This window comes from Leptosomus discolor, chromosome 4 (genome assembly GCF_034619465.1).
Source record: "Leptosomus discolor isolate bLepDis1 chromosome 4, bLepDis1.hap2, whole genome shotgun sequence".
NCBI lineage: Eukaryota > Metazoa > Chordata > Aves > Leptosomiformes > Leptosomidae > Leptosomus > Leptosomus discolor.
Window position 1 is genome coordinate 56,786,680 of NC_141394.1, and position 26,202 is coordinate 56,812,881.

The 26,202-nt window shown below is 42.6% G+C and overlaps 1 protein-coding gene across 1 annotated transcript in view; it reads right to left on the reverse strand.

Moving 5' to 3' along the window:
- The window catches only part of LIMCH1 (LIM and calponin homology domains 1), a 182,798-nt gene that overhangs the window by 11,717 nt on the left and 144,879 nt on the right, over positions 1-26,202 (reverse strand). The window contains exons 16-25 of the mRNA XM_086463923.1: positions 23,857-24,011; positions 23,258-23,660; positions 19,257-19,478; positions 9,297-9,390; positions 6,694-6,866; positions 5,914-6,019; positions 3,874-3,902; positions 2,773-2,856; positions 1,303-1,395; positions 241-345 (exon numbers count right to left, since the gene is read on the reverse strand). Coding sequence (XP_086320049.1) covers positions 241-345; positions 1,303-1,395; positions 2,773-2,856; positions 3,874-3,902; positions 5,914-6,019; positions 6,694-6,866; positions 9,297-9,390; positions 19,257-19,478; positions 23,258-23,660; positions 23,857-24,011 — 1,464 coding nt within the window. The remainder of the gene's footprint in view (positions 1-240; positions 346-1,302; positions 1,396-2,772; positions 2,857-3,873; positions 3,903-5,913; positions 6,020-6,693; positions 6,867-9,296; positions 9,391-19,256; positions 19,479-23,257; positions 23,661-23,856; positions 24,012-26,202) is intronic.

Here is a 26,202-nt window from a genome sequence, read left to right on the forward strand (position 1 = left end):
AGAGAGAAAGTATTACCTTCTGCTCTAGCCCAAAATGGGATGGTAGCAGTCTGCTTGGGAGTATGGCTCTTTAGTTGCAAAAATATACTAGCTACAGCACCCTGAGGTATCACCAGTTATGGAAGGGATCGAGGGAATAGTCTTAGAGTTTCCAGACTTTGTTAGCCTTTAATGAACAATGAAACTTTGGACTGAAGATGGTTTAGTCCTTATTGCCTTACTATTCCACGAGAAACTCACCGCTGTCTTGTTTCCTTCAGTGGTAGAAGAACAGGATGAGAGGAGCTCAGCAGAGTTTGAAGCAACAATGAAAGGAACTACAGTATCCTCAATTATCTTGCGTTCCTAAAAAAGGCAGATCAGGAGAGAGTGGGGGTTAAAAATACAGAATGTCAACTATAAGCTTAAGTAGAAGCATAGAGTTTGGCTACATGTAGCATTTAGATGGCTAGGTAAGGACCTGTGGTACCAAGAATAATGGTAACACCTCTATTTTTAGTTTGCTTCAAGATTTTGCACTCCCTTTCACCATTACCATCTTTGAGATGGGATGTCCAAAACTGAAAGAATATTCCACTTGGGATGGCACCACTGTTTCTCACAACACTAGTTATTAAATTTCATATAAAACCACAAAATTACACTTGGTACACAAGAAACTTATTCTGAAAGTTAAAAAAATTTTTCCTTGTTCAGATCACAAGTGTGGCCCTCAAGCACGGATGATAAGCCTTCAATTTGCATAATGCACAACTAGTCAAACTGAAAATAGCAGTATTTTCCAATTTCCTGTAATAATGACCTACATATGACAAAAGAAAACCACTGTCTTCTATATTGTTAATATTCTACAACTGCAAGCTTTGAACATATCCTGTGGATTAATTTTTTTTAAATAACAAGGCCAGTTACAAAATATCTACATGAGCAAGCCCAAGGCAGACAACAATTTCATCTGGAGTTCCCCCAAGTCTAGGCACCAAGTATACGCCAAAATGCACAAGACTCTGCCCCCGGAGCGCAGTCTGAGCGTGCCCAGACACAACCATACTGACTCACCCAGACTTGCACAGCAATTAGACACCTCCACCTATGCGGAGGTTCTGAGGATACCTGTCTAAATATTTAAATATTTTTCCTCTGCACCTATGGTTTTGTTTAAGGGAAACATTTCTCCTGAGAATTCAACCTTGAGAAGGCTTTTCATTAATTAATCTAGGTATGGGATTTTTTTTTAGTTATGTAAGTGTGTGCATTTAAATACAAAAAAAGTCAATAAACAACCTCCTTTGAGCCTTATACCTCCTCGTAGTATCTACGCTCCTCTTCTTCAACTTCTCTCTGGGCCTTTTCCCATTCCTCTTTCAGCTTGTCCTGCTCCTTCTGATACTTCTCCTGTAAGAGGAGAAACGAATAGTCAGAAACGAAATTTATCCTCAACAATTTCAGTAATTCCTTGTTTATTATACAACATTAAGAGTTCCAAAAAGCTATCACACACCCCAGAACACTTAGGCATGGATTTTACATTAAAAACTTCATCAAGGTAGCATATAAACATTCAGGTTTTGCAGATACTGGTACTAATTTAAGAGAGTGCCAGTACAATTTAATTAATAATGAATACCTGTGCAAGTTTAAAAGATAAATGAATAGTGAGTAAAGGTTTGAAGAGGGTAACTTATAATTAGCGAAGTAGCTTATTTTCCTCCTTGATGGAATTATTTCTTGAGAATTGTTTTCACACAGTTTTGCATGAAAAATTATCTCAAAGAGATCTTTAAAGTTGTTTGACAGAACTGGTTTGAATATGGGGAAGAATGGTGACTTCCATATCCCTTTTACACCAGTTCCAACTTCTGTTCGAATCAGAAACCACATCTGTGGAATCCAGAAGAGATGTATTTACTATTGAGAGAATTCCCACATATGCCAGAAAAACTATGATGAGAATTTTACACCATTTTAAGAGGAAACAACAGTATTAACTAAAAAGAAATAGTCTCAAGAAAGCAGCAGAGAGACACACAAGTTATTCTTAAAAGATGAAAAGACTCCATTTTATTATTCCCCATCCTTTGACAGTTTGCTTTTCTGTTACATGGAGGAAACATACGATTTCTTTGGGGGCAAACCTAATCACAGTTTCACTGCTGACCAACAGGGAAATTCAAGTTCTCAGGGCCACTGCACTTCTTCCAACTAGGACACAAACCCAGACCTTTTACAGCTTACTCTACCACTAGGCAAAACCAGCGGTTGTTTTGAGGGAGTTCCACTCCCACACAAAAAAAAAAACCCAAACCCTTCGTGTCCCAGTTTAGCTATGTTTTTGAAGAAGAATACGCAAACAAAGAAGTCTACAAAAATCCATTAAGCCCATCATTTTAAAGACGAGTTCCATAGGTGTCAGGGTCAGCAAATTGTCGGTCTTGAGAAAGAGGCTCCAAGCAATTAAGAGTCCCACAGTGTGTGCTCAACATACTTCAACTGTATTTAAAGTATAGTTGAGGATCAACACTTGGTTTAACTCCACACTGGAATACAGAACTAAGTCCTTTTGGTCTTTCCATGGAGTAGGGAAAGGAGACGTAAGAGTAAGAGTGCCCAAACCACATGTATGGATGTTCATTTTATCACTCATCTGCCACAGAATTCACTCAAGCATCCACAGAGAACGTGGAAAATGTGACATGGAATACCCAACTTTTGTCCAAAGGGACAATTCAACAGCTGAACCCCATGGTGGAAGACATGTAGTTTCTTCCCTACCTGAAGCAGGCGCTCTTGCTCATGCTGCCACCTTTCCTGGCGCTTTCGCTCTTCTTCTGGATCCCAGGACCAAAAATTGAAACGCTTGCATGAAGGAAAACCAAGCTATTAGACTTTGACACTACACTTCACAAAGCTACCAGAGAAAGCTGCACTTTGCCCAGCCTGCCCCTGGCAATGATATTAAAATGGAAAACTGAGAACTAGATAACAGTTCTCTCAGACAATATTCTTAGCTTCATTGACACTTGGGATTGCCCACAGGTATCTAAATGATAAAATAATCATTTGGTTTGCAAAGAAAAGCTTGGGAAACTTCAACTGGAGGGGAAGAAAGGAAAAAGATCTGAAAGAAAGCTTTAAGCAGCACTGAACAGAGGTACCTGCAGGTACTCAAAGAAAATATCTATTTTGCTCCTCTATAATCTTCTATGCAACATGTGAGGCAATTTGTGACTGTAAAAAAATATTCTCTTATTACATATGACTGCCAGCACAACGGCCTATAGCCTTGTTTTAAATTTTTACCCACAATAAAATAAAATCTTAGGCTTCACTAAGGATTTCATTACATGACACATGTTTAAAATCCTTACAATCAAGAGCAATTTTAGACACTTGATGTCATACTCCTTTCCACTAAGAGTTGTATTTGAATCTGACAGGAAGAGATGATGTCTATTTTTATGCGACAAACAGACTATGAAATACTGTGTACTTCACAGCAGCATTTGTAGTATCTGGGTTTTTTTTTCATTGAAACAGTAGAATTGTGATCTCATCTAATTTCTGTTAACTTAAAATGGAACAGATAATTTAGATTTACATATCGTTTCAAGATTGTGAAGCTTTAGTGGCTTCAGCAACCAAGTACTGTATCACTACTATTCTGTCCAGATCAGAGGATAATGCATAAATTCCAGATTCAGACCATGTATTAATTTGGGTTCTATTTTTCCTGTCTCATTTCTGTGAAAAAAAAAAAAATCTTATTCTGATTTGGGGATGTTACAAGACCATTCATAATGGTCTTGTATAAAAAATTCACTTTTGCTAAACACATATCTCTAAACCAAACAACGATGCAAAAAAAGTACTCACATTTGATTTGTCTCCACTATCAGAATCAGCTATTAAAAAATAGAAAAAGATTGAATTTAACACAGCAAAATGAGCTTAGCCTGCAATTAGAGCTATGTTGTATCTGTATAAAAAAGCTTCATGTTAGTTTCCTATTTGCTCCCACAACCAAATGCAGGGACAAGTTGCAAGCAAATAAACCAGAAAAACAGATTACACCCATCACCAACAAAACTACTTTTTACCTGGGTATAGAGGAGCACAATATTAACTACCATTAGGTTCTACTCTACCACTAGCTAGTGCCATCTACTTCTGGCCACAGATGTTAGCAATGCTCAGACACGGAGTGTCACCTACCTTTATCTACTTTTCCCTTCGTGATTCAATGCAAGGAAGGAAAAAGCACAGCAAAGCTAAAAGGGTGGGACTACACTATTCAAGAGCCACAGTTACGAAGAGAACCATTGCCATTTTCTATCCAAATGCCTTTGAAAATTAGGCTGATTTAAATAAATTAAGGAAAATGTATTTTTAGGCAAGTGATTTCATTTGGGTGCCTGAAACCAGAGCATCAGAACAACGTGCAACCCAACAGCTCTTTGTCAACTGTGCAGCAGGAATAGACACTTTCTACGAAAGCGAGAGGTAGAACAAGTCCCCGTGATCATCAGCTTCCGCCCCAGCCCCACGTCTGAAGATACCTACGACTGGAGGCAGCAGAAGGGCTGAAGCTGGTCTTAGCGCCGCATTTACCTGACTGTGAGAAAAACTGTGAGCGCCGCCAGCTGTTGCGAACCCTAAGCGGAACCGTGGCCCCGCGGGGCGGCTCTGCAGGCAACGGCACGGAGACAAAACAAGAAACAGCGCTGTCAAAAGGCGATGACGGACTCTCAGACACAAGGCACCTTGGCCTCGAGAGGGATTTTGACTACAATCACTTTGGCCCATCGCAGCTAGTTTACAATGGGCCTGCAGATCACAAGGACTGCCCATAACTAAATGCTACTTTCATAACATGGCACCTAACCTCACACGAGAGCTCTAGCACACCAGTGCTAGCCAAGGGCAGCCACCCCTTCAAGTCTTTGCATGGTGCTCGCATTCGTTCCTATCACAGATAGCAGGTTTTAAAGGATTTTGTGACCCTTTCAGCGCTGTATGGGCTGTGAACACTAGAGAGCAGCCAAGTGTTTCAGCGTGACTCAGAAAACAAGCGAGACACCTAGTCTGTTACTTGATGTTTGCATTGATTCGTGCCTAACATAAAATTATATTGTTCTCAAAGCCTGTTTGGAAAGCACCTCCCCACTTAAAACAAGTGAGGCTTCTCTTTCTTTTCAGACAATCCTGTTTTCCGCAGATGACTTTCAGTAGTTTCAGTCTTGAAAACACGACGATAATCAGTGTATTACCTACACATAAACTAACAACCTAATAAGTTCTCAGGGGGAAGAAAACTTCAGATGTTTTTTCTCTCTTGCTTTCTTTCACGATATCTACATATATGCATATCTAAAATCAATATAAAATCAATCTCAAGCAAAACTTTGTCATGAATCAAAAAAACCCCCACATTCTCCTTTGCAAGAACTCGTGATGGGCAGAGGTCAAATTCAGGAATGCGGCCAGGTATGCATATTATTCATTTATATAAAGAAGCTCCACATGAGCAGCTGAATGCATAATTTATCTCCAGGAGTTTTTATTGTGAGGCAAAACCAATTGCTAAGCCATTTTCATCTGTGAGCAGCAGTACTAATAAAATGTAATACTCACTGACATAATACAGCTTTTATTGCTAGGCCAGGTAAGTGCAAAATAGTGCTCTCCCTGCCTTCCTCCACTGTGTCACAATTCTGCTGTTGTGTTTACGGGGAACAGCCAGAAGTGTCCTTTGCATCACAGAAGCCACATTAGTAATATCAGTCAGATGCAACTAGAAAATAACCATTTTAGTTCCAACACCCTCCAGGTCATTGATTAGGCACTTCTCCCTGAACAGCATACACACATACTCAGTTACTGTCCAGCTGAATTCTCCAAACGCTTTTTGCTCACCTTGTAGACCAGAATTCTGCAGAGTAACATGGCTGGTCTCGGGTAGTTTCTTTAAAAATGGCAACACTACACTCCCATCTTGTGCCAGGGCTTTTGGTTTCATCACCTGTTCAGGTATTTGGAAGCAGAAAACAGTGTTCAAAAATCAGCAGGTTCAATCAAAGGTTAACTTAAACCCTTTCTACTTAGTTTCTGAACCAAGATTATCAAAGATTAAACCTCTATCTCCAGAATTACAACATGGAGTTGCACTACTGAAGTCCTGGAAATAACTAGTAACTGCTTGTTGACATTCACACTGCCCTGCATACTAAAGCCAATCTTAACCCAGGACCAACATCTAAGTTACCCGACAGAGCAGTACCGTCATGGCCATTTGTTACCTCTGCCACCACCTGCACTTGTTCAACACTTCAAGAGGACCAAGAGGGTAAGCTCCCACTGTCTACACCATTAGGTTAATCTGCCCTCCCAAAACATGGTGGGACTGGGGTCTGCAGGTTAAGTTCTCATTTCTGCTCCAGACAGTTTACAGGTTCAAATACTACCAAGTAAGACACTGGGGAGCTCCTTTGGAGGGGGAACTCTCTGATGACCATAGGATTCAGCACAGAAACCATCCTCCTGGGTGATTTCCTCGCAGATTGTTTTGCATGAACTCTTGAAGTGACATTATACAGAGAAAAACATCAATTTGCACAATAAACATTTCCATGTGAGATCTTTCTTCTTTTTTTTTTGTTTTGTTTTCCACTCCCTCTCTTTCTTGCCCATACATACCTCCGGTGTAGCAAGGAGCTCTGCTTCCTTCTGCTGCTCTATTTCAGGTTTCTTCACATCTTTCTCACTTGAAACAGCTTCCTCTGAAAGGACAGGACTGGGAAGAAATTCTAATCTCTTCACAACAGGGCTGGCACAAGCTGCAGTTGACTTGAATTGCTTTTGATCTGAACCTAATTCACACATAGAAGAGACAATATTGCAAGGTTAAGACATTTTTTCAAATAAAATGTAGAACTATTTCTTACAATCCAGTTTCTTACTGGATATACTGTGAGCCCACTTACTAGATATTTTGAAAAAATAATCAGCTTTCTTCAACAAAGGCAAAATTAATCTCTCAGAGAAGACAAGGCTTTAAGAGTGAAATTCACCTGACAAAATGTAGTTGCTTGACTACGTACACTTGACTACACCATTATGGGACACCCTTCATGGTTAACAGAGAGGCAGGTAGCTCTTCAGGAAGAGTCACCCAAACTATTTCAGACACTCCTCTTCAGCTGAGGTGAGGTGTAACGTATGACATGCCTAGCAAGGTAGAGATCTCTTTACTGAAGTCATGTGATGAACCCTATCCGAAGATGCTACCGAGACAAGTAGCTATACCACAGTTAACACGGTCTCACTGTCAGCGCTGGAGGATATTTCAGCTTGCCTGTTTCCACTAAATCACATCAGTCATGCATCAGACAGCAAACAAATTGTGCTAACAGGAAGCCTTGGACTGGAATAACCTAGTTATTCAGTTCTTGAAAAAAACCAAGTTGATGCTGGTTTATGGGAGAAGGGACCAGGAGTGCCTGGGCCTACAGCTGAGGACTGCGACAGCTAAACTACTGTCAGCTGGTACCACCACTGGAAGCAGAGCAGTTGCCAGCATCCTCGGCAGTGCATAAGCACACAGACATCTCTCTAACCTCTAAAGCAGAGTATTGGCTTCAGATCCTGTTCCCTCTCCAACCACGGCAGCAGTGGCAGCTTCTGAATGTACCTCTGACAGGCTAGGAGAATGAGCTACAAAAGAGACACACCCCAAGGCTCCACTAAGAACCTGCACACAAGCAGAGACAAGAGCTGCTCCTGCTCCTAGGCAGATGCACACCACTTTGGAGCAGTTCCCACACCATTAGTGGCATAGGGGTCACAGCATGGAAGTTTCTGGCTCGTACTGAACAGTGGAGGAGGTTCCTTATTCTGCAAGAAGGTCACACAGTTTGGACCACATCTATCTCTCCAAAGCAGACATAATGAAAACCCATGTTCCTTTATCATTTAACTTTTTGTAATCCTGTATCAGTTTTCCTCGCCAGTCAATACTAAACTTTGCTATCAATACTTAATGTTTAGCATTTCTCACAGGTCTGGAGCCTGACACAAGGTGCCTTTGTGATTTGTAGACAAGTATCATCAGCTCATCACTGCTGATTCCTGAGAGGAGACTTTGGTTGTTTTACCACAAGAATGCATCTTCTACATTACCTGCCAGGTGCAATTCAAGATTGTTAACCTCTGTGCTTTGGCATCTACAAGCCAAAGTAATTAAGTCATCTAATGAGCCCTTGCTAACAGCCCATGTGCTTCAGAGTCTTGCCACACATCAAGAAAAGGCTTGATATGCTTCTAATGCTCGGGGAATGGTACCCCATTGATGTTTGAGGGCAAAGCTCAATTGTTTAAGTCACATTTACCCTCAACAAATAGGAACATTAGGCTTATATACCAATTACAGGCAGAGATCTCATTTAAATACCTACTTTAAATAGTACTTTTTACTTACCCATACCAAGCTGAACTTTGATAGACCCATTTTAAAAGATGAACAACAAAAAAACCACGAACTTAGCATGATAGCAGGCAGTAGATAAAATGCCTACTCAAAGGTGATGTTTCAGAAACACCCTTTTGAGGAAAATAGCTTTGTATTTTACCTGCAAATTCCTTTCCCCAGATTAGGAATCATATATAAAGGCTTTGAAGCAGAAAATCAGGAGCGTGCACAATACTGTCCATTTAAAGCCCCTACAAGGACTGAAGTGACCCTTCTTATTCTCCTTTCCCATTTCTTAATGTCTTGGGGGGGTGTGGTGTGGAAAATCAGTGTTAAACAAGAAGCTATTACCGACTGACAGTCTGCCCCAATTGCTTTCTGGTTACAGCACGCTGCGGCACCAGCTTTCCACTCCACCAATGGCAAAGCAGATGACTTGCATCCCGAGCAATGTGCGGTCAGGTATGTCCTTTCAACCGCAGAACAACAGGGCTGCCCAGGTCGGAAGGGATCTCAGAAGATCATCTGGTCCCACCTTTCATGGGAAAGGGAGCCTGGAGGAGATTGTCTAGCACTGTGTTCAGCCGCACCTTGTTAACCTCGAGCCATGGGGACTCTACCACGTCCCTTGGGAGGTTGTTGCAGCGAATGCTTGTTCTTGCTGTAAAGAATTTCTTTCTTATGTTGAGATTTCAGATATCATATGCATTTTCTAATAAACCCTCCTGGTGCTGCTGCAGATGCGCTTATCAGACTGCTGCTGCAGGGTGGGCCTAAACCCCAGCCCCGCGGGTGGGCAAGGGCAGGGGCAAGGGCAGCAGCGACAACCCACCTGGGGAGGGGCACGCTGGGCTGGCGGGTCCCGTGCTGCCAGGGCTGGCCTCGGCCTGCCGGCTGGCGGCTATACCTGCTTCCTCCGGGGGGGCCTGCAGAGAAGAGCACAGCAGAAACACAGTGAACACAGGGGAAATAAGAGTATGTGTTAATTCCTCGAGGCAGGACTTGCTGCTTCTTTGTGTTTGAACCAGGCTGGTTTAGAGCTCAGCAGGGAGCTGGGGAGTACGTTTTGGAGCAGTATGTGCCGCTTGGGTATCGAAGCACTGGGCTTTAATCTCCTTTTCAAACCGTTCATCAGCAACCACCATGCAGTTGCTTTGAAATAGCTCCTACAGGCTTTTAAAATTGTAGGATATCTTGGATTGTGCTAGCTGGAGATAAGCATACATTTCACCCCTAGTTTCCTCTTCCAGAATAACACAAAAACGTATGCATTAGTGAATACATAGCACATACTAGCATTTGAAAAGTGGCAAAGTAATTAAATACTTCCTTTATTTCACGGTTGTCTAAACAATCTGTTATCTGAAGGGAAAAGCCAGAGTTGGTATTAGAGGTAATGAAATACTTGAAAAACTATTAAGAGAGGACTGAAAAAATATAGTGAGAGCATATCAAGCCAATAATCCAAATCCCTTTGAAAAGTCAGCTTCCTGACCCAGGACAAGGCTGTTGTAGGGCTAAAACCACACTGTCAAAACAAGGGTAGCACTTCAGCTGATCTATTTAGCAGCTTCCACCATACATCCGCTTTCCCTGTACAAAAATCAACAAAAATCTGCAGCAAACCAATCAGCCACTGCACAGTGCTTCTAACGCATGAAAGATCTAGAAAACAGCACATTCAACAGAGGAAAATATAAAAGCAGACTACTTTTAGAAATAAAAAGCAATGTGAAACAGCCTATTGTAGACTCACTTTCCTGTCCTCCTCCCAGCCCTCCATCTTATTAACAGCTGAAAGGGAGGAAATCTGATGAAATTTCCTCTTTTCTGCAGGCAGGATTCAGACCTCCACCTTCTGCACGGACCTGTTTCCCATCCCTGCAGACCCACATGAACCTATAGCCCCTCATCCATCCGTGCCCCCTAAAGAGCGGAGCCGGGGTCTCACTGCTCAGTCACCGGGGATGTCTGCTGGCAGTGCCAACAGGACACCAGCGCCTATGGACACACTTTGGCTCCAGAGAGCTTTGCTGTTGGCAGTGCTTGGGAATCTCTGCCTCTCTTCTCCTCTCTGGAGGGAGGCATGCTCCCAAGAGGGGCAGGGAACATGTCTGGGAAGATGCCCTGAGAGGAAATGGTGGGGATCAGTGTGGGGCCGTGGCCAGGGGCAGCGACCCAGGCAAGCCCAGCGGGCAGCAAGCAGTGCTGGGAATAACACAAGCCCCTGGCTGCCAAGGGCTGTGCCGCCACCTCACAGCGGGACAGGCGCCAGATCACAGCCATGAGCCTCTAGAAGTGACAGCGTGTCTCCTCCGGTGCCTGCTGGGGCTGGCTGCCCGCTGTCCTCCCCGCTGCCTGGCGCTTTCCACTGCGCCCTCACCTCCGCCCACCCAAATCCTCTGCCCTAGGCAAGGCATGGGGTCACACAGATCACAGAATCATTTAGGTTGGAAAAGGCTCTTACGATCATTGAGTCCAACCATAAACCTAGCACTGCCAAGTCCACCGCTAAACCATGTCCCTAAGCACCACATCTACACGTCTTTTAAATACCTCCAGTGATGGTGATTTAACTACTGCCCTGGGCAGCCTGTTCCAATGCTTGACAACCCTTTCAGTGAAAAAAATTTTCTTAATGTCCAATCTAAACCTCCCCTGGTACAACTTGAGGCCGTTCCCTTTTGTCTTATCACTTGTTACTGAGGAGAGCAGACTGACCCCTACCTCACTACAATCTCCTTTCAGATAGCCGCAGAGAGCAATAAGGTCTCCCCTCAGCTTCCTTTTCTCCAGGCTAAACAGCCCCAGTTCCCTCAGCCGCTCCTTATAGGACTTGTTCTCTAGACCCTTCACCAGCTTAATTGCTTCTTTGGACACGTCCCCCTCCTGCCTAAAAGCAGTTCTCAAACTGGACGAGGCAGAGGTGAAATACACGTTCCAAAAAGGCAGCATGGAAAGTCTGAGGACCTCTCTTCTGCCATGCCCACCTGTGAGTGTGCCTACACTTAGAGGAAACAAGGCACGGCACTCTCCCTCCAGGTGTCACATGCTCCAAGGAGGGATGGTCACTGGAGATGAGGCACAAGCTAGAAAACAGGCCCCAGAGAAATGCTCTGGAGTGCAATTCCTGTGCCGCAGAGATTTTCCCCTTCCCATTCTGTTGCTCTTTTCTCCCATATAACCCATCTCTCCCTTCCCCAGCCCATCTTGATGACAGCCTGTATTTCAGCAAGAGCTTTCTCACTGAAAGCCCCATCAGAAGAACACTACACCTAAAGAAAATATTTCCTTCAGCCTCAGTTCTGGCTCCTGACATGACAGCAGCCAGGGGAGAAGCTACTGGAAACCCTTTTCAACTTTGCTCAATGCAAAAATAAGTATTTCTTTTCTCCTTGAGGATAGCCAGACAGCATAACAAGCTGCCCAGACAGGTGTGCCATCTCCATCCATGAAGGTTTTCAAGACTTGAATGATCAAGCCCTTAGCAATCTGGTCTGATCTCATGCCTGATCCTGCTTTGAGCAGAAGACTCAGCTAGAGACCTACGACCTGAATTACTTTTGTCATTCTACAGTCTACAAACCTCTGTTAAACCTAAACAAATGGTTAGTATCAAGAGCTCAGGGTTTGCACTAAACAAGGTAGATTTTAACTGGAAAAGCAAGAGGCATCTACCCAACAACTCTACCCACTGCTCCAAAGCATAAGTCCTCCCAAAGGAATTGTTGAAAATTTCAATTATTAATGTTTATATTATTACTATTTTTGGTAAAACAATGGGACTCACCCTCCACTCTCAAAAAGCAACTGCCCGAACAGAAAAATCCTTCCCCAACCCCTGCCGCAAAAAAAAAGAAATGCAGGTTTAATGTCAACCTCAGAGGCCTTAAAGCTATAAACAATGATAAACTGGGGCTGACACAAAAAGTGTTAAACAGCGTTACATTCACCCAGGGAAGTCAAGTGCCAATAGCAGCTGGAGATGGGGAAAGAGCACAGCCACAATGGCCTCTCAGAGGATTAAAAAGACTCAGCGAATGCATGTTGGATGGACATGATGGACTTTTATCACCTCTGGGTCTAGAATTACCTCAGGAACCTAAACACGGTGCTGTGTCATGGAGCCATATCCTGCACGCACAAATGCAATTAACTAAATCTACCCACAACCTATATCCAGGAGCTTGAACAGATATCGACATAGATGTTATTTATAGAAAACCTTTCAAAGAGGAGTAAAAAAAAAAAAAAAAAGAGATACTACTTGCTGCAGGAAAATTGAATTTTGTAACGGCATGCTGCAGAAGTTCTGTTCCTGCTCACGAGACTTGACTCTTCCTCCTCCCTCTGCTGAGCAATTAAATGCTAGTGACATACAGCTAAAAATATAAAACTGATTAGTAAGTAATTTATAAAAAAATTAAGTCAACTTCACTGGGGAACTCTCTCTTTCCCAGAATATCTAATTCTTTTTATAATACCAATAGCTACAGGTACATGATACATTTAAGAAAATTTTTGTACTGACACAGACAATAAAATGTCTTTTCTACCACAGACTATCATCATTCACATTTTGTAAATATTCTGTAATCAAATGATGATGTTATCACTTAACACGAAAGAGGCAGACAAGTATTTCATTGTACCTAAGAGGGCCATATTTTGGCATGGACACTGAAAAACTGAACAACTTGGCAAGTGACATTTCTGAGGTGTTTGAGGAGCTCTCATGCTTTGGGATGAAGGACCCACGCAGCCTCTCACCACCACCTCACTGCAGCCACACGCGTTCGTGTGGGTGGAGGCATCATGGAGGACCATAGAGCCACTTCATAAGCTGGCTCTGCTGCAGGTATCTACGAGGGAAGGTCACACAACACCTGCTAGTCCATCACCACAGGCAACGAGGCATTCAAAGGAAGGAGGAAAAACCTTGCTGCGTAGGGGCTGTGGTTATCTCTGCCCCCAGATCCAGGCTGGTGTGAAGACTGTTTCATCAACTCCTGAAAACAGAAGAATGCTGTCTACTTGGACTGGTGTTTTTATTACCCCATGCATCTAGTTATTCAGGAGTTAAAGTGAACTTCCCCATTTAGAATTTAGAAGCCTTAGTCCATAATGGAAAGTTAAATCTTATGATTGCATTTGCAGTTATGAGCATGACAGTAATAGAGGACAAAGCAACACCTCAGTTCTGATAACCAAGGTATCCATTTAACAAAGACGCAAGCACAGCTGACTATATAGTGTTATCAAACACCTATTAGGCATGAAAATAAATTAGTGCAGTTTGTGGCAGACAGGATTTTTATCCCATGAATGAGGGTATCAGTCCAAGTGTTTCTTTAATTAAAACCATACAAGACATACATAAATAGCCACATCACCTATTGCTGTGGCAGAACCTTACATCCTTACAAACCCCTAAAAATACAATAACTAGGAACTCCTAAAACACCGAACATCACAACTACTACAAGAATTCAAACTCCAAAGGAAGTTACAGTAGAACTTTATTAACCCTTATTGTAAATTAAATCAAAACATAGGTCAGTTAACACCACTTGTACACAGAATCACGTGAAATATTATTACTGTATTTTCTATGCGCACATGACAAAACAAGCTGCCTGTTACCACAAGAATGCGAACATATCAGGAAGAATCAAGTTAGAACTACAGTTTAAATTCTGTAAAATCACTCAGGAATGAAATGAGTTGCAGTATCAATAGCCACATGTAGAAACCGCCTGACACATCTTTCAAACTTCTGTGATCGAAACTGTACACGTATCATTGACTTTAAAATTTCCTTGACAAAGCTAGTGTTTTCTGTTGTTGTAAGAGGTAATGGTGGCATGACCTTGGGCTGCCACAGCTAAGCGCCTTGCATGCTGTGCCAGTATAGTACTACAGCCAGAACATTGCTCTGACACGTTATGTCATCTGCCCCATCTGGCAGCTATATAATACTATACTCAGGCCAAGTAGTACAACCAAAGATGAGAGTGGATCAGTAATTGACAGAGAAGCCTTGAAAGTGTTGCAAGAAATAGTGTTAAGTATTCCTGCTAGTCATTTTTCTAGAGTTATTACTGCTTAACTGGGATGTAAAATAAGCTCCTGTCACTCACAGACATTGAAAAGTGCAGGAGTGCCTGGAGGACAGAGACACGGATGCTAGACTCATAACCCGATCCTGAGGAGAGTTCCCTGCTAGCTGCTTTGGAGCTTTGCTGCTCTCCCTTCAGACAGTCCAGCCCTCCACGCATCTTCCCATGTGTGGTTCAAGGCAAAGCTGTCAATCTGGAACAGGCGTACCTACTCTACAAGTGTTTCTTGTAGCAAATCAAAGAACAAAGACTTGCCCTACCAGATATGTACAAATCGGGATTTCAACCCTGCTCTCCTGTAGCTTGGCCAACAATCCCCAACCACAAGAAAGCTTATACTTTAATCTCAGTTCAATCAGTGGATTTTTGAAGATGAAGTAGAGTGTTACTTGGATATAAAAAAAAAGTTTATTTTGTGCCAAGCATGCAGTGAATAGAAACGGACAAGTTTAAGCTAGCTAGTGAAAAATTAGAAGCCAAAATCTCTCCCCACCGTTACCACCCCAGCCTGATCTTTTTAAAGTTGCTGCCTATATTTTTTTTTTTTTGGCTGATCAGAGCAAAGCTATAATTAGAGCTATAACAAGCCAATAATTTCTAAACGCTCCTATAAAGATTGGTTAAAATACAGTGATGTTACTGACAAATTAATCCCCCTACACTAAAATCTGCACAATACTGTTTTAAAACAAAACATTTACTTTGCCAACTTCTGATTCAAAGAGCTATAGGATACAACATTTCAGCATTTGCAATGTGCACAACTGTTCTGTATAATGGAAAGAAAACAGGAGCTCGTGCCTGACAGGTAGGATGAGGGTGAAGAGATGATTCTCACATTATTGCTGGTATTGCCACTGACTGATCAGTCAGTCTTTGGGCCTTTGCCCCTGTTTTTGCAGCTGCAATAACAGACGTGTTTTACCTACTGCCTCTCTTAGCAGCTCATTGCTCCACAAACACCAGTGGGATATTTTCATCCTGCTTACAGGCCAAATTTACCCTTCCTACCCTTGAATCATAGGCAAAATTTGATAACCTACTTAAAGTAAAGGTAAGACTCTTGTAAAATCCCCCCCCCCCCCATTTAAATACTCTACCTATACACTACAGACACAATTATAGTTTCTTGAAAATATTTTTCTTTACCATCATTCCCACCTGTTGCAGCTTTTTGCATCATTTCATAGTAGATTCAGGCAGGAGTTACATATGTTTCCCAATCAGTCTCTCATTGCTAATCATTATTTGATTGACATACAGATGGGGGTCTCCTCTGTCAAAAAGACAACTGACACTCAGGTCTCACCCACACAAAATGATCCCTACACTTCTCTAGCTCCCCAAAACCCTCAATCATATTAGAGTTTTAAGTGGTGCAACTTGACTAAACCGTTTTCCAAACTCCAGGCCAAAAGAGCTGTTGAAGTACAGCTGCACAGCATCCTCCCGTACTGCAGACAACGCCTGAAGCCAGCTGGACAGATCTGGAGCAGGGCTACAGAGCTTGAAAGGGAAGCCTGCCAGGCAGAGAGAAGACAGGACTAGTCCATTTGACAACTGAACTGAAACAGCAGAGGAGCAGCCCTAAGAGGGATGGAGGAGGAGGAGGAGGAGGAGGAGGAGGAGGAAGGGGCATGCAAAGAACAGGAAGAGTATCAGAAGGGGAGGACAGGAGAGCCAAAGGTAATGTATATATGAAAAGGAATATATACTTCACAAAAGAGACTCAGGGCAGAAAATGAATGAATAAAATACAACACCAAAACAAATCTCAGAGCAACTAAAGGGAAAAAGTCCCCTAGAAACAGCACTTCTTAACAGGCAGAGGAACAAGTGCCTGTGAATCTTATTCAAAGCCTGGGAAGGACATAGCTAACAAGAGCGACATCAAAAGGGAAGTACACAAACAAAGGCAGTGAAAGAAAGCTCAAAAAAGGCTTTGAAAACATGTTCAATTTCTAAGTTTTCTCAAGGCAAAAGAAATTTAGTCGTTTCTTCCACTCCAGACAGCTCAGCTGCTTTCCTATACTTGTTTCTGTCACCTTCTCATCCTCTCCTAAAAAATTCAGTAGGGTTAAGCGTCAGACAAATACCATAGCCCTGGTTTCTCCTTGTGGGAGGTGATACAGTGGCAGCTTCAGAAGGCTTTCATACTTCCAAGAATGTATAGCTTGGAAGCCCCACCCTGCTGGGGCAAAAAGCAAACCCCTTCTTCCCCTCTGGAGGGCTCACAGTGACAGTTAGAGTTATTCAGCATCTTACCCAGCAAGAGGCCGCACTACGAGGAGTGGGACAAGTCCAGGAGGTTCTTTTGTTTCCTAATTCAGATTTCTGACCTTCCTAGGAGGGCTTATACCTTCAAAGAGGAGTTTATAGTGTTTCAGACTCTGCAGATGCAGGCTGACATTGCTGTGTTAGCTGTCCAGAAACTGAAGTAAAACAGGTACAGGGAGAAGGCAGAGTGAAGCGAGTCCAGTGTAGCTGCCTGATTCTTGCAGATAAGGCCCCAGACCAATCACATCTACATCGAGCTGCCTATAGCAGTCCTGGTCTGTGCCCCAACACAGAGTGAAAAAGCCAAGCATCAGTATCATGCCCCATCTCTGTCACCTGGCTTCTAAGCCCTGCCCATCCATGAACCATGGCACTCCTGTATGCTCAATAACTAAATTACTGCCTGTGCCTTTATCTAAGGCATGAGGACCTGGAAAATGAAAATGAAGCAGCTGGGTAAAGAGAGGCAAACATCTAGAATGAACAGAACCTGTAATCTTACCTTAGGCTGGCAAATTCCCTTCCAGCCACAGGCAGGTCTCCTCTTTCCCTCCATCACGCTCATTGCATCCCTCACTTATTTCCCCAAGTAAGATTCCCCCTCAAAGCAGTCTCCCCTCCTTGCTCCACCCTTGACATGCTTGACACACATATCTTTGCTTGAAGCTGAAGCACGAGGAGTAATTATAATGATTTGCACTACCCAGTCCCATTACCGATGTGAAGCTAGCTATATAAAATCCTTAGTTAGAGCAGAGAAACTCTGTCAATAGCACCATTTGAGTGCACACTCGCTCTCTCTAGAAGGCTTCATCATTAAGTGCACTCAAGCTTACAAACCAGGAGGTATTCTGCAAGAAATCTGAGAATTCAAACTCTTCTGCCTCCTTTGCCAGTATCACCAAGAGAGCTCAGACACTGTAAGCAGAAATTGGACATAGAAAAATCTGTGCTCAGTTGGCCACATCATCCTCAAAGCTGTAGAAAGGCAAGGATAAGAGAGCATCAAACAGGTACAAATGCACCCAAGCCCTAACAGTGGCTTCTGTTGCCGAATTTCCTCTCAACTCTTCCACAGCTATACTAGTCTGGAAATTCTAAAACAGGAAATAGGAACACTTTCATTTGGCTACTTTTCTGATCACCATTGGGCTTCTAATCTACAGCAAGCTGCGGCTCTTCTCTAACCTCCAAACATTCCCATTACCAGCTCTCCCATATCAGACGCAATGCTTATCTGGCTTTTCCCTTACAGCCAATTCATTCTGACAGGAGCAGCCTCTCCTCTGCCATCCCTGCCTGCTTTCCTGCACATCATTCACTTTTGACTCTATTACCAGTTCCTTCTGACAGGATCAAGTCTGCTCACAGCACATCCCAGCTCCCTGCTTGCTGCAGGCTCCATAGTTTGGTACTCCATGGCCAGAGACTGGCATGAAGGAGGGGAGTAAGATAAGACACAGCCCTTTGGCATGAATGAACCATCACTCCCTGGGACAGATCCCTGTCCGCTGCCTGCTATCCATCTGGCCAATGCTTGGAAGAAATCTGAGATGAAAGCAAAAAATTATCATACTCCAGCTCTCACCACATCTCTGATTCTCTTTGTTGTTACACAGAACAGTGAGAATTCCCTCTCCTGCCACTTGTTTGCAACCCTTTTACATGCTCTATTTGCAGTCCAGTCCTTATTTCTTGTTTTGTTTTTACCATCTACTTTTACTACAGTTTTGTAGCATGTAGATTCCTGCTGTGATATGCTCTAGTTTTATTCCTTCCTTTTTCTCTGGGGAAGAAGGGGAGAGAAAGATGAAAAGGTAAAACTAATTTGTTTTTTGATAAGGCAGTTAAGAAGCATGTTAGTCCCTCCGAGCATTTCAATAGCTTATACTCCTTTCTAATATTTCTGAGAGTGGAACGAAAGTTGAATGCTCAGAACTGCCAGCACATCCACATCCCCTTCTTTGAAAACTGAAAACTGAGACTAATTATAATGGCTCGCACAGTCCAATTATGCTGCTGATCTAATCAGCTAACATCAGGAGAAGTGCTGAATAAACCTGCACAATAGCTGGGACACAGAGTCGATTTCTCCCTGGCCCAGCACATTTGAAGCATGCTTATCAGCTGCATGACATCTGAAAAAAAAAAAAAAAAAAGAAGAGATGCTGGCTGCAAAAAGTTTTCTGAATCTTCCCCTCCCATTTCTCTACCCACAGCCCAAAGGAAGAAGCCTTTAATTTACAAAGGATTTTGTTGGTGTTTTTTTTTCCTGGGCACACCCTCTTGAAATAAGCAAACATAAGCACTCGGGTTTCATTAGTCTGTGATTAAATACATTATGAGACAGAAAATTGGCAGAGAAAGTAAGGCTGGTTTGTTCGTGTTGGTCTTACTGTTGGCTCTTTGTGCACACTCTGAGTGGCAGGCCTCTGTAAACTGAGCTCAATACTTGTGGGGTCCTTCTTCAACTCTACCGGGGGCCTGTCCCCTCTGGCTACTCCATCAAATTTCAGAGATCTGCTTGGCGAAGGAGTAAATATTACTGTTGTACACTCTTTATCCTTCTCTTCCACGCCGTTGAAATTTTCTCCATTCATGCTGACTTTTCCATCTACCTGCAGAATACAGTTAAATAAAACATGCTGAGGTAATTAGCAATCAAAGGAATTTAGGAAATCAGGACTTCAACATGATATTACAATTGTTAACACAGTCTGTGCCATTAGTGCAGGACAGAGCCAAGCACACATTTCATTCAACAGGCTGAGAGAGAAGAAAACACTACTCCAGCGGGGTCATAAACAAAATACAGACAGAAGGCAATAATTTTTCTGGATTCCCTCATTTCCCACATGTTGTTCTCCCAGTAACATGCAGACCCCATTTGTGTGCATCACAGATCAATGGATTTTAAAAGAACAACAAAGATTTATGTTAAATTTAGACCGAAACTGCTGGGTTTGCATTGCCTCATGCAAGCGGCAAGCAGGTTCTCCAGGACTAATTACGCTGATGAATTGCTATGTACCCTGATGACATTATCACAGTATTAGTACACCATGCTTTCTGAAGCACTGTCACCTGAACTTCAAAGGGTCAGGAGCAGCAGAGTTCATCCACTTGTTTCCTTACTGTTCATAACACGGAAGCAAGGAACCAACAAATAGAATTGGGCATTCCACCTTCTCCATGAGGCGATAAAATAAATAGTTGCTCTCCCAGAAAATGATTTTATGCAGCCTCCATGAAAAGCAGAGTGCAGAAACAGTTTAACTACTTTGTTCTCAGGGTCAAGCTACCTCTGCAAAGGAACCCTAAGAAGAAAGCTAAGGAACCCTTAAGCAAGAAAGAAAACACAAAATAAGCTCTAGCTTCTTCCTCTGCACTGACACAGCTTCCTCTTGGGACTTTAATACTTTGCAATTATATTCTGAATGGTACATAAAGACTTCCTTCAACTTGGAGGGCTGTTTGTAGAAGCTATGGTATACATGAAAAAAGTCTTGCTACAAAGAACTCACAAGAGGGCCCAGCTGGAGAAAGACCAGGAGAGGACCAGGTATGCGTAACACCATATTGCTCCTGCCTAGCTACAGCACAGATGTTTATAGGCTTGTCATCAGGGGTGAGTTTTAAATAGATTTGAAGGAGGGTGTTGCTACTCTGTGCACAGAGACCCTTCCTTGCAAAACAGTCATCACTGGAGACAACCCAAAGGTGAGGGACTAAATACGGCCAGACTGTTCTCTGATAATCATTGGACTTTGCGGGAATAATGGCACAGATCAGTGACTTCTTAGAGAAGCTATCTGGGACATATATGGTGATCAGACCTTTCAGGTTTCTCCACAGGTACTGCATAAACAAAAAGCACACGTAAAAAACAAGCTCAGATGTAAGCCATTCCATGGGAACTTTTCACTTATTTCACTGTTACTGAAAACTGATGCAACAAGTGTCAAAACTGCTTTATTGAATTGAAACACAGTTTAAGAAAACAAAGGTCTTCCCATCTCATCCTCTCTACTCCACTCCTTATTTCATCATTCACTTATCTTTAGTACTTTACTTCTTGAGTCAACAGCTTGGATACCTCAAGAGCGGCACTCCAACTTAGTATATGCCGTCAGTGCTAAGCTGAGGGCAAACTCCTCACGTTGACTTCTTGTATAGCGCATCCAGAGGTCTGTTTTCTGTTTGAGGGTGATTAACTAAGGGGCCATCTCCGAGGTGCTGGGCATCCTCAGCTCTGACAGACGTACGGGGAGGTGAAGGCAGTTAGCACCTCGTGCAGTCAGCTGCCAGGCAGAGCAGAAACAGCCTGTCTCCACAAGTGGTTTCACCCCTTTGACTGCTTTTAAGACGAAATGGTTCTCTCCCTTTCCTCACTGCCATCATCCACTCAACACAGTACCGCTCCTAGGGTTTATTTCCCAATGCAAGTGTGAGCAGACATATAGCCCCAGGTCTTCTGGGACTGTGTGCTGGATTATCTGTTACAGAGGCAGGTCATGAAAGATCCCAGAAATAAAAAAGCCAGGAAAACACTGGCAGGCTGCACAATCCATTTTAGTGTCTCTGTTTAGACTAAGACATTTCTCTATTTATATTAAGGAGAAAAACCAAATGTTTGAATGATCAGGACAGATGCCCTGGCTGAAGAGTTAAACAAACACACTCCTTTCCTTCTGATCTGGAGCAAGTCAACACACTGCCACCAGAGCTGAGAATCATTGAGAGACTGTTGTTTTAAGGGAAAATGACACTACAGCTAGGTGTGCTAGGGAATGATTCCTACTAAGACAAATCGTACTCTTCCACATCAAGCAAACAATATCTAGATAGACTTTTAGTGGTGGTTGGTAGAAGCATCCGTGGCTTAATTTCTCCCCACATATGTGAACTATATATGCATTAACGTGAAGGTGATACACACATATACCTTGGTCCTCTGAGGAAAAAAGTGGCATGGGTCATAAAAAACCAAAGATCCATGATTCACTGATGTCTAAAATGTAAACTCTAGGGGAACACCAACAGGAGAAATAGGAATTACCAGTTTCACATTTCAGCTAGGAAACACGGTGAGGGGCTTTCCACAAGAGCTAGGACAGACTTCAAGAAATTACAGACAGCACACATGCTTTTTCACTATCTATAAAAAGCTGACTTATTTTTTAAAAGGTAAACAACCTGAATATACATGGTAGCAATCCTAGTGGGACATCAGCAGGACTGCAGGGACCCCTGTATGCCACTAGCAAAGTAGCAGACAGCAATGGCAGACACAAGGGGACCTGAACTCTACAGGATAGGGGCACCCACGCCAGTAGGCTTTGCACTGCTTACAACACGGCTACAATGAGACTTGGGGAAGCTCCAGTTTTGGTACAAGCACCACAAGAAGCAGATTTCTTCAAACTTTACTTATTCTGGCCTGTTCTCTCTAAAACATCCCAGTTCTTTGCTTTCTCAATCATCAGTTCAGTATCTTACTCCCATTCTCCATGTCCACCCAGTCCAAAGATATACTCCTCAGGTTTCATACCGCAGTTTCAGTCTCCTGTTCCCTCTCCCCGCATATCTTGTAGCTGGCTCCTCATGCCAGGCAGCCCTGTTTTCGTCCAAGCTCTTTTACTTCTTTTATTCCATAATCTTTGTCAGTTCTTGCAACCCAACACAGTCAACCCCCCTCCCTCACCATCAATCCCCAGTTACAGCACTGCCCCAGTACTAATCTGTTTCCCTAAACCTGCATGGGCAGCCTATATCCCCTCTTTATGCCAGTGAGGCAGCTTTCTCCGTTCACCCCTGGTGAGAAGCATGTTTAGAACAAAGAGTATCTTTGGACAAGCTAGCTCTTGACTCTGATAGGGACTCTCCACACTGAATACATGCACACTACAGTGCTTCAAAAGCTTATGACTTGGCTGAACAGGACAGACTTGTTCAGGTACGGCAAAATCAGACCCCTGACACAAACACCAGTTCAGGTCTTGCTCGAAAAGTCAGGGCCTCCAGGTTCTCTGCCCGTTTCTTTTGTATAAAAGCAAAAAAAAAAAAAATGACAACATACTCTTCCATAACCTCTTTCTCAGAAAAGGCCTTGCTTTTTTCTTAGAGGGCCCCCTTTCCCTGTCTTTTCCCAAACAAATTTAGCCTGAGGAAAAATGACCAGCACAAATATTTCAGTCTGAACAGGTCAAGTTTCCAAGGTTGGTAACCAAGAAGACACCACTAGACTGGGCAGCACAGAGCACGAAGCAAGTTTTATAACTCATCAGAATGCTGCAACCATTTTCTACTTAATTGCATTAAACATTTGTATGTTGAAATGATTTAGTCAGGATCTCTGTGCCTCCTGACTGACTTTGGGGAGTGCAACGTATCCTACCTTAAAGTTCTTTAAAACTTCCTGTGTATTTTTGGGTTGTGAGTAAGGCTTGGGTGTCAGCATAGGCACAGCCTTGGAGACAACACTTTTGCTGGGAGATGTGCGGCCTGTCGAACTGCTGGGCTCTAGTTCAGTGGTGGGAACAATGGTTGCTTCAATGGTGGCAGTGAATTTTGGAGCAGGCAGCGACTGTTGCCTTAAATATCTCAGAGGATTTGGGTCTTTCAGTGGGGAATTTGGCTCCACTGAATGGCTTCTTTCCAGAATTTTTGGCATCTGCAAACGCTCAAGGACTGCTTCACTGATAGTGAATCTTTCGATGTACTGCTGGAGGATGCTCTCAGCCTCCTCCTGTGACTTTGCATTCTTGTATGCCTCATGAAGCTCCCGCTCTCTTCTCTCTCTGCAAGGGAGACAACACAAGGGAGACCACTGCATTAAAATTAACGCTGGAAATCACTCCTATTTCCTCTGCTCCATCAACATCCTTCCCTCTCCCTCACCCCAGGCCTGCAGGCATGGCTGCCCACAGTTACCTATCACCTGTGGAACACATATCATTTTGAGACATGCCACTGCACTTCAGTAAAACAACGTACTTCTCTTCCACGATTTCTCGGTAGGTTTTGATGCTTTTTCTGCGCTCATTTGTTCCGTCTCCAGACAATAACCTTTCCATTTTCTTTCTCTCAGCTTCTTTTTTTATTAAATCCTGTGAAGCACTCCTTCGACGACTCTTCCACCGAGCCAGGTCCTGCAGAAGAAGGAAGGCAGCTGAATGCAGAGTTGCAAATAGCTAAAAAATGACCGCAGAAATCGATGAACCCAGCCAGCCGCTTTGCAATGCTTGTTCCTGGCTGTGGGTCAGGCTCCCACCACCTGCAGACAGCGATGTTTATTTTAAAGAGAAAACGAGATTATACTATATAATAAAGACGTTGGCTGGCTGACTTTTCTCCAGTAAGGATTTGACTGGTTTATTTTGTTTTTGGCTTTGTAGTGTTGCAGAAGCACGTTAGGTAATAACACCAGGAAATTTGCCTAAAAGGACCAGTCAGGGCACTCATTTTCACTGGGGCCAACATTAGGGACAAAACTCGATTCCCCAGGAAGATAAAATAGAAAAATTATGTTTGGTGAAGAATTTTAATCATCAGATGTGTGGGAGGCAGGAGTTCATTGGATGTTGTTTCACCATGAACTACAGCTGTGCTGACAGTCTGCCCTGGACAGCTGACAGTGATACACTTTGCCGATGCTGTCAGCCAATTACATGCGAGCACAGTTGACCCATGCTTTTTTTTTTTTTTTTTGGACAGAAAAATCCAATGTGGTATCCAAGCTTAAATTCTTCCTTGTGGGTTCCCTCCAATATTTTGGGCCCAGATCTGAGCAACACAGGTTAGGGACTAAAGTGACTCACACCTGGTTGGTGTGAGACATGACAGAGTAAAAAGCCTACGGTTTGTATCCAGCTATGTAGGTATGTCCTTGTTGAAGCAATAATCTTATTCTTTTTGGAAGCTGCCTCTCCAAAATCATCCCGAAGATCCACTGATTCTGGTTCTTTACTCTTCCTGCAAAACCAGCCTGACACTAAACCAGAGAGCCAGACGAGATACCTGTTACGGGCACCTATGTCTTGCATCCTGCTTGGGTTACGAATTCACAGGTTCTGGAGGGTACACAGACTAGATATTTTTCACCGTAGGTGTATTACAGTAAAGAAGTTTTCTAAGCTGTAAAATTTCTCTGCAATCAATTAGTAAAGGCACAAAATTTTACATGTAAAAATGACCTCTGCAGAACTTCTGCAAAGAAAAATAACTTCCTAGGAAACTGTAAGGGCACATCTGTCATTAACTTTACGACATCAATAGATTAGTACACAGATTATATTTCATGTACTCAAACAGATTCTGGTTTTAATAAAAACCAGAGGTTCTGCACACATACTTATTTCAAAGGCTATTTCATTAATTACATGGTTTTCCAAATATTTTAATTGCATTTTTATTGGTAAACAGCAGAAGGTACTGCAAGCATAACTTATTTTATTAAAACCAGGAATAAACCTTGTCACTTTTAATTTAGCTTAAAACCGCAAATTATTGACATTACACTCAAGGGAATGCTCATTAAAGTATTTCTTCACATGACCTACATATATCAGTCTATAATCCCCTACTTGAAACACAGGCCTTTCATTTTTCCTCAGTTACTAATTATTCTCATTGAAGTACCAAGGCATTTCTTTATTCAGCTACTCCCGCTATTGCCTATTGTTTGGAAATTAGTTTTTCATTAGCAAATTTCATAACATAAGCCCTCCTCCTCTTTTCGTAATTAAACCCCAGACATGTTTATCTTTTCCAGCTCTGATGCTTTAGAATAACAATAATAAAAAAAGCCATGAAACTGTTAATTGTTGGCAAATTTACAGCAAGAGCATATAAAAAATATCAAACCATGAATGCGGTGTCGTGTCTGTAAAGCCCTCTGAATGCCAAGGACATTCCAGTAAGGGCATTTTTAGTACCTCTTCAGAACTTTTAGTTCAGTGTAGAAGGTGCTGAGGGCCTGGAAAATTTATGCACTTTAGCTCAGAGAATTTTCCATTCAACAGCAAAGAATTCTCAAACCTCTTGAATGCCTTTGGACTCATTCTTATCTCTGATGGGAAATTATGGCTTCCCACACATACAGACCTCTCAGCTGAAGTCCTTCATTGTTCTATTGCAAAACGTTACTTCTTAGTTGTATATACTCTTCTTTTTTTGACCTTTCCTTGAGTTTTCTACCAAAACCCAAGATGTTTCTCTGAGATGTTTCACAATAGCTGTCCTTACAATGGGAAATTACTGTAGTAGCTGCTTGAAGAGATGTGTTTTGTTTGGCTTTTTTTTAATTAAAAAAAATATTCCCAAAATTCCTCATTTAAAGTC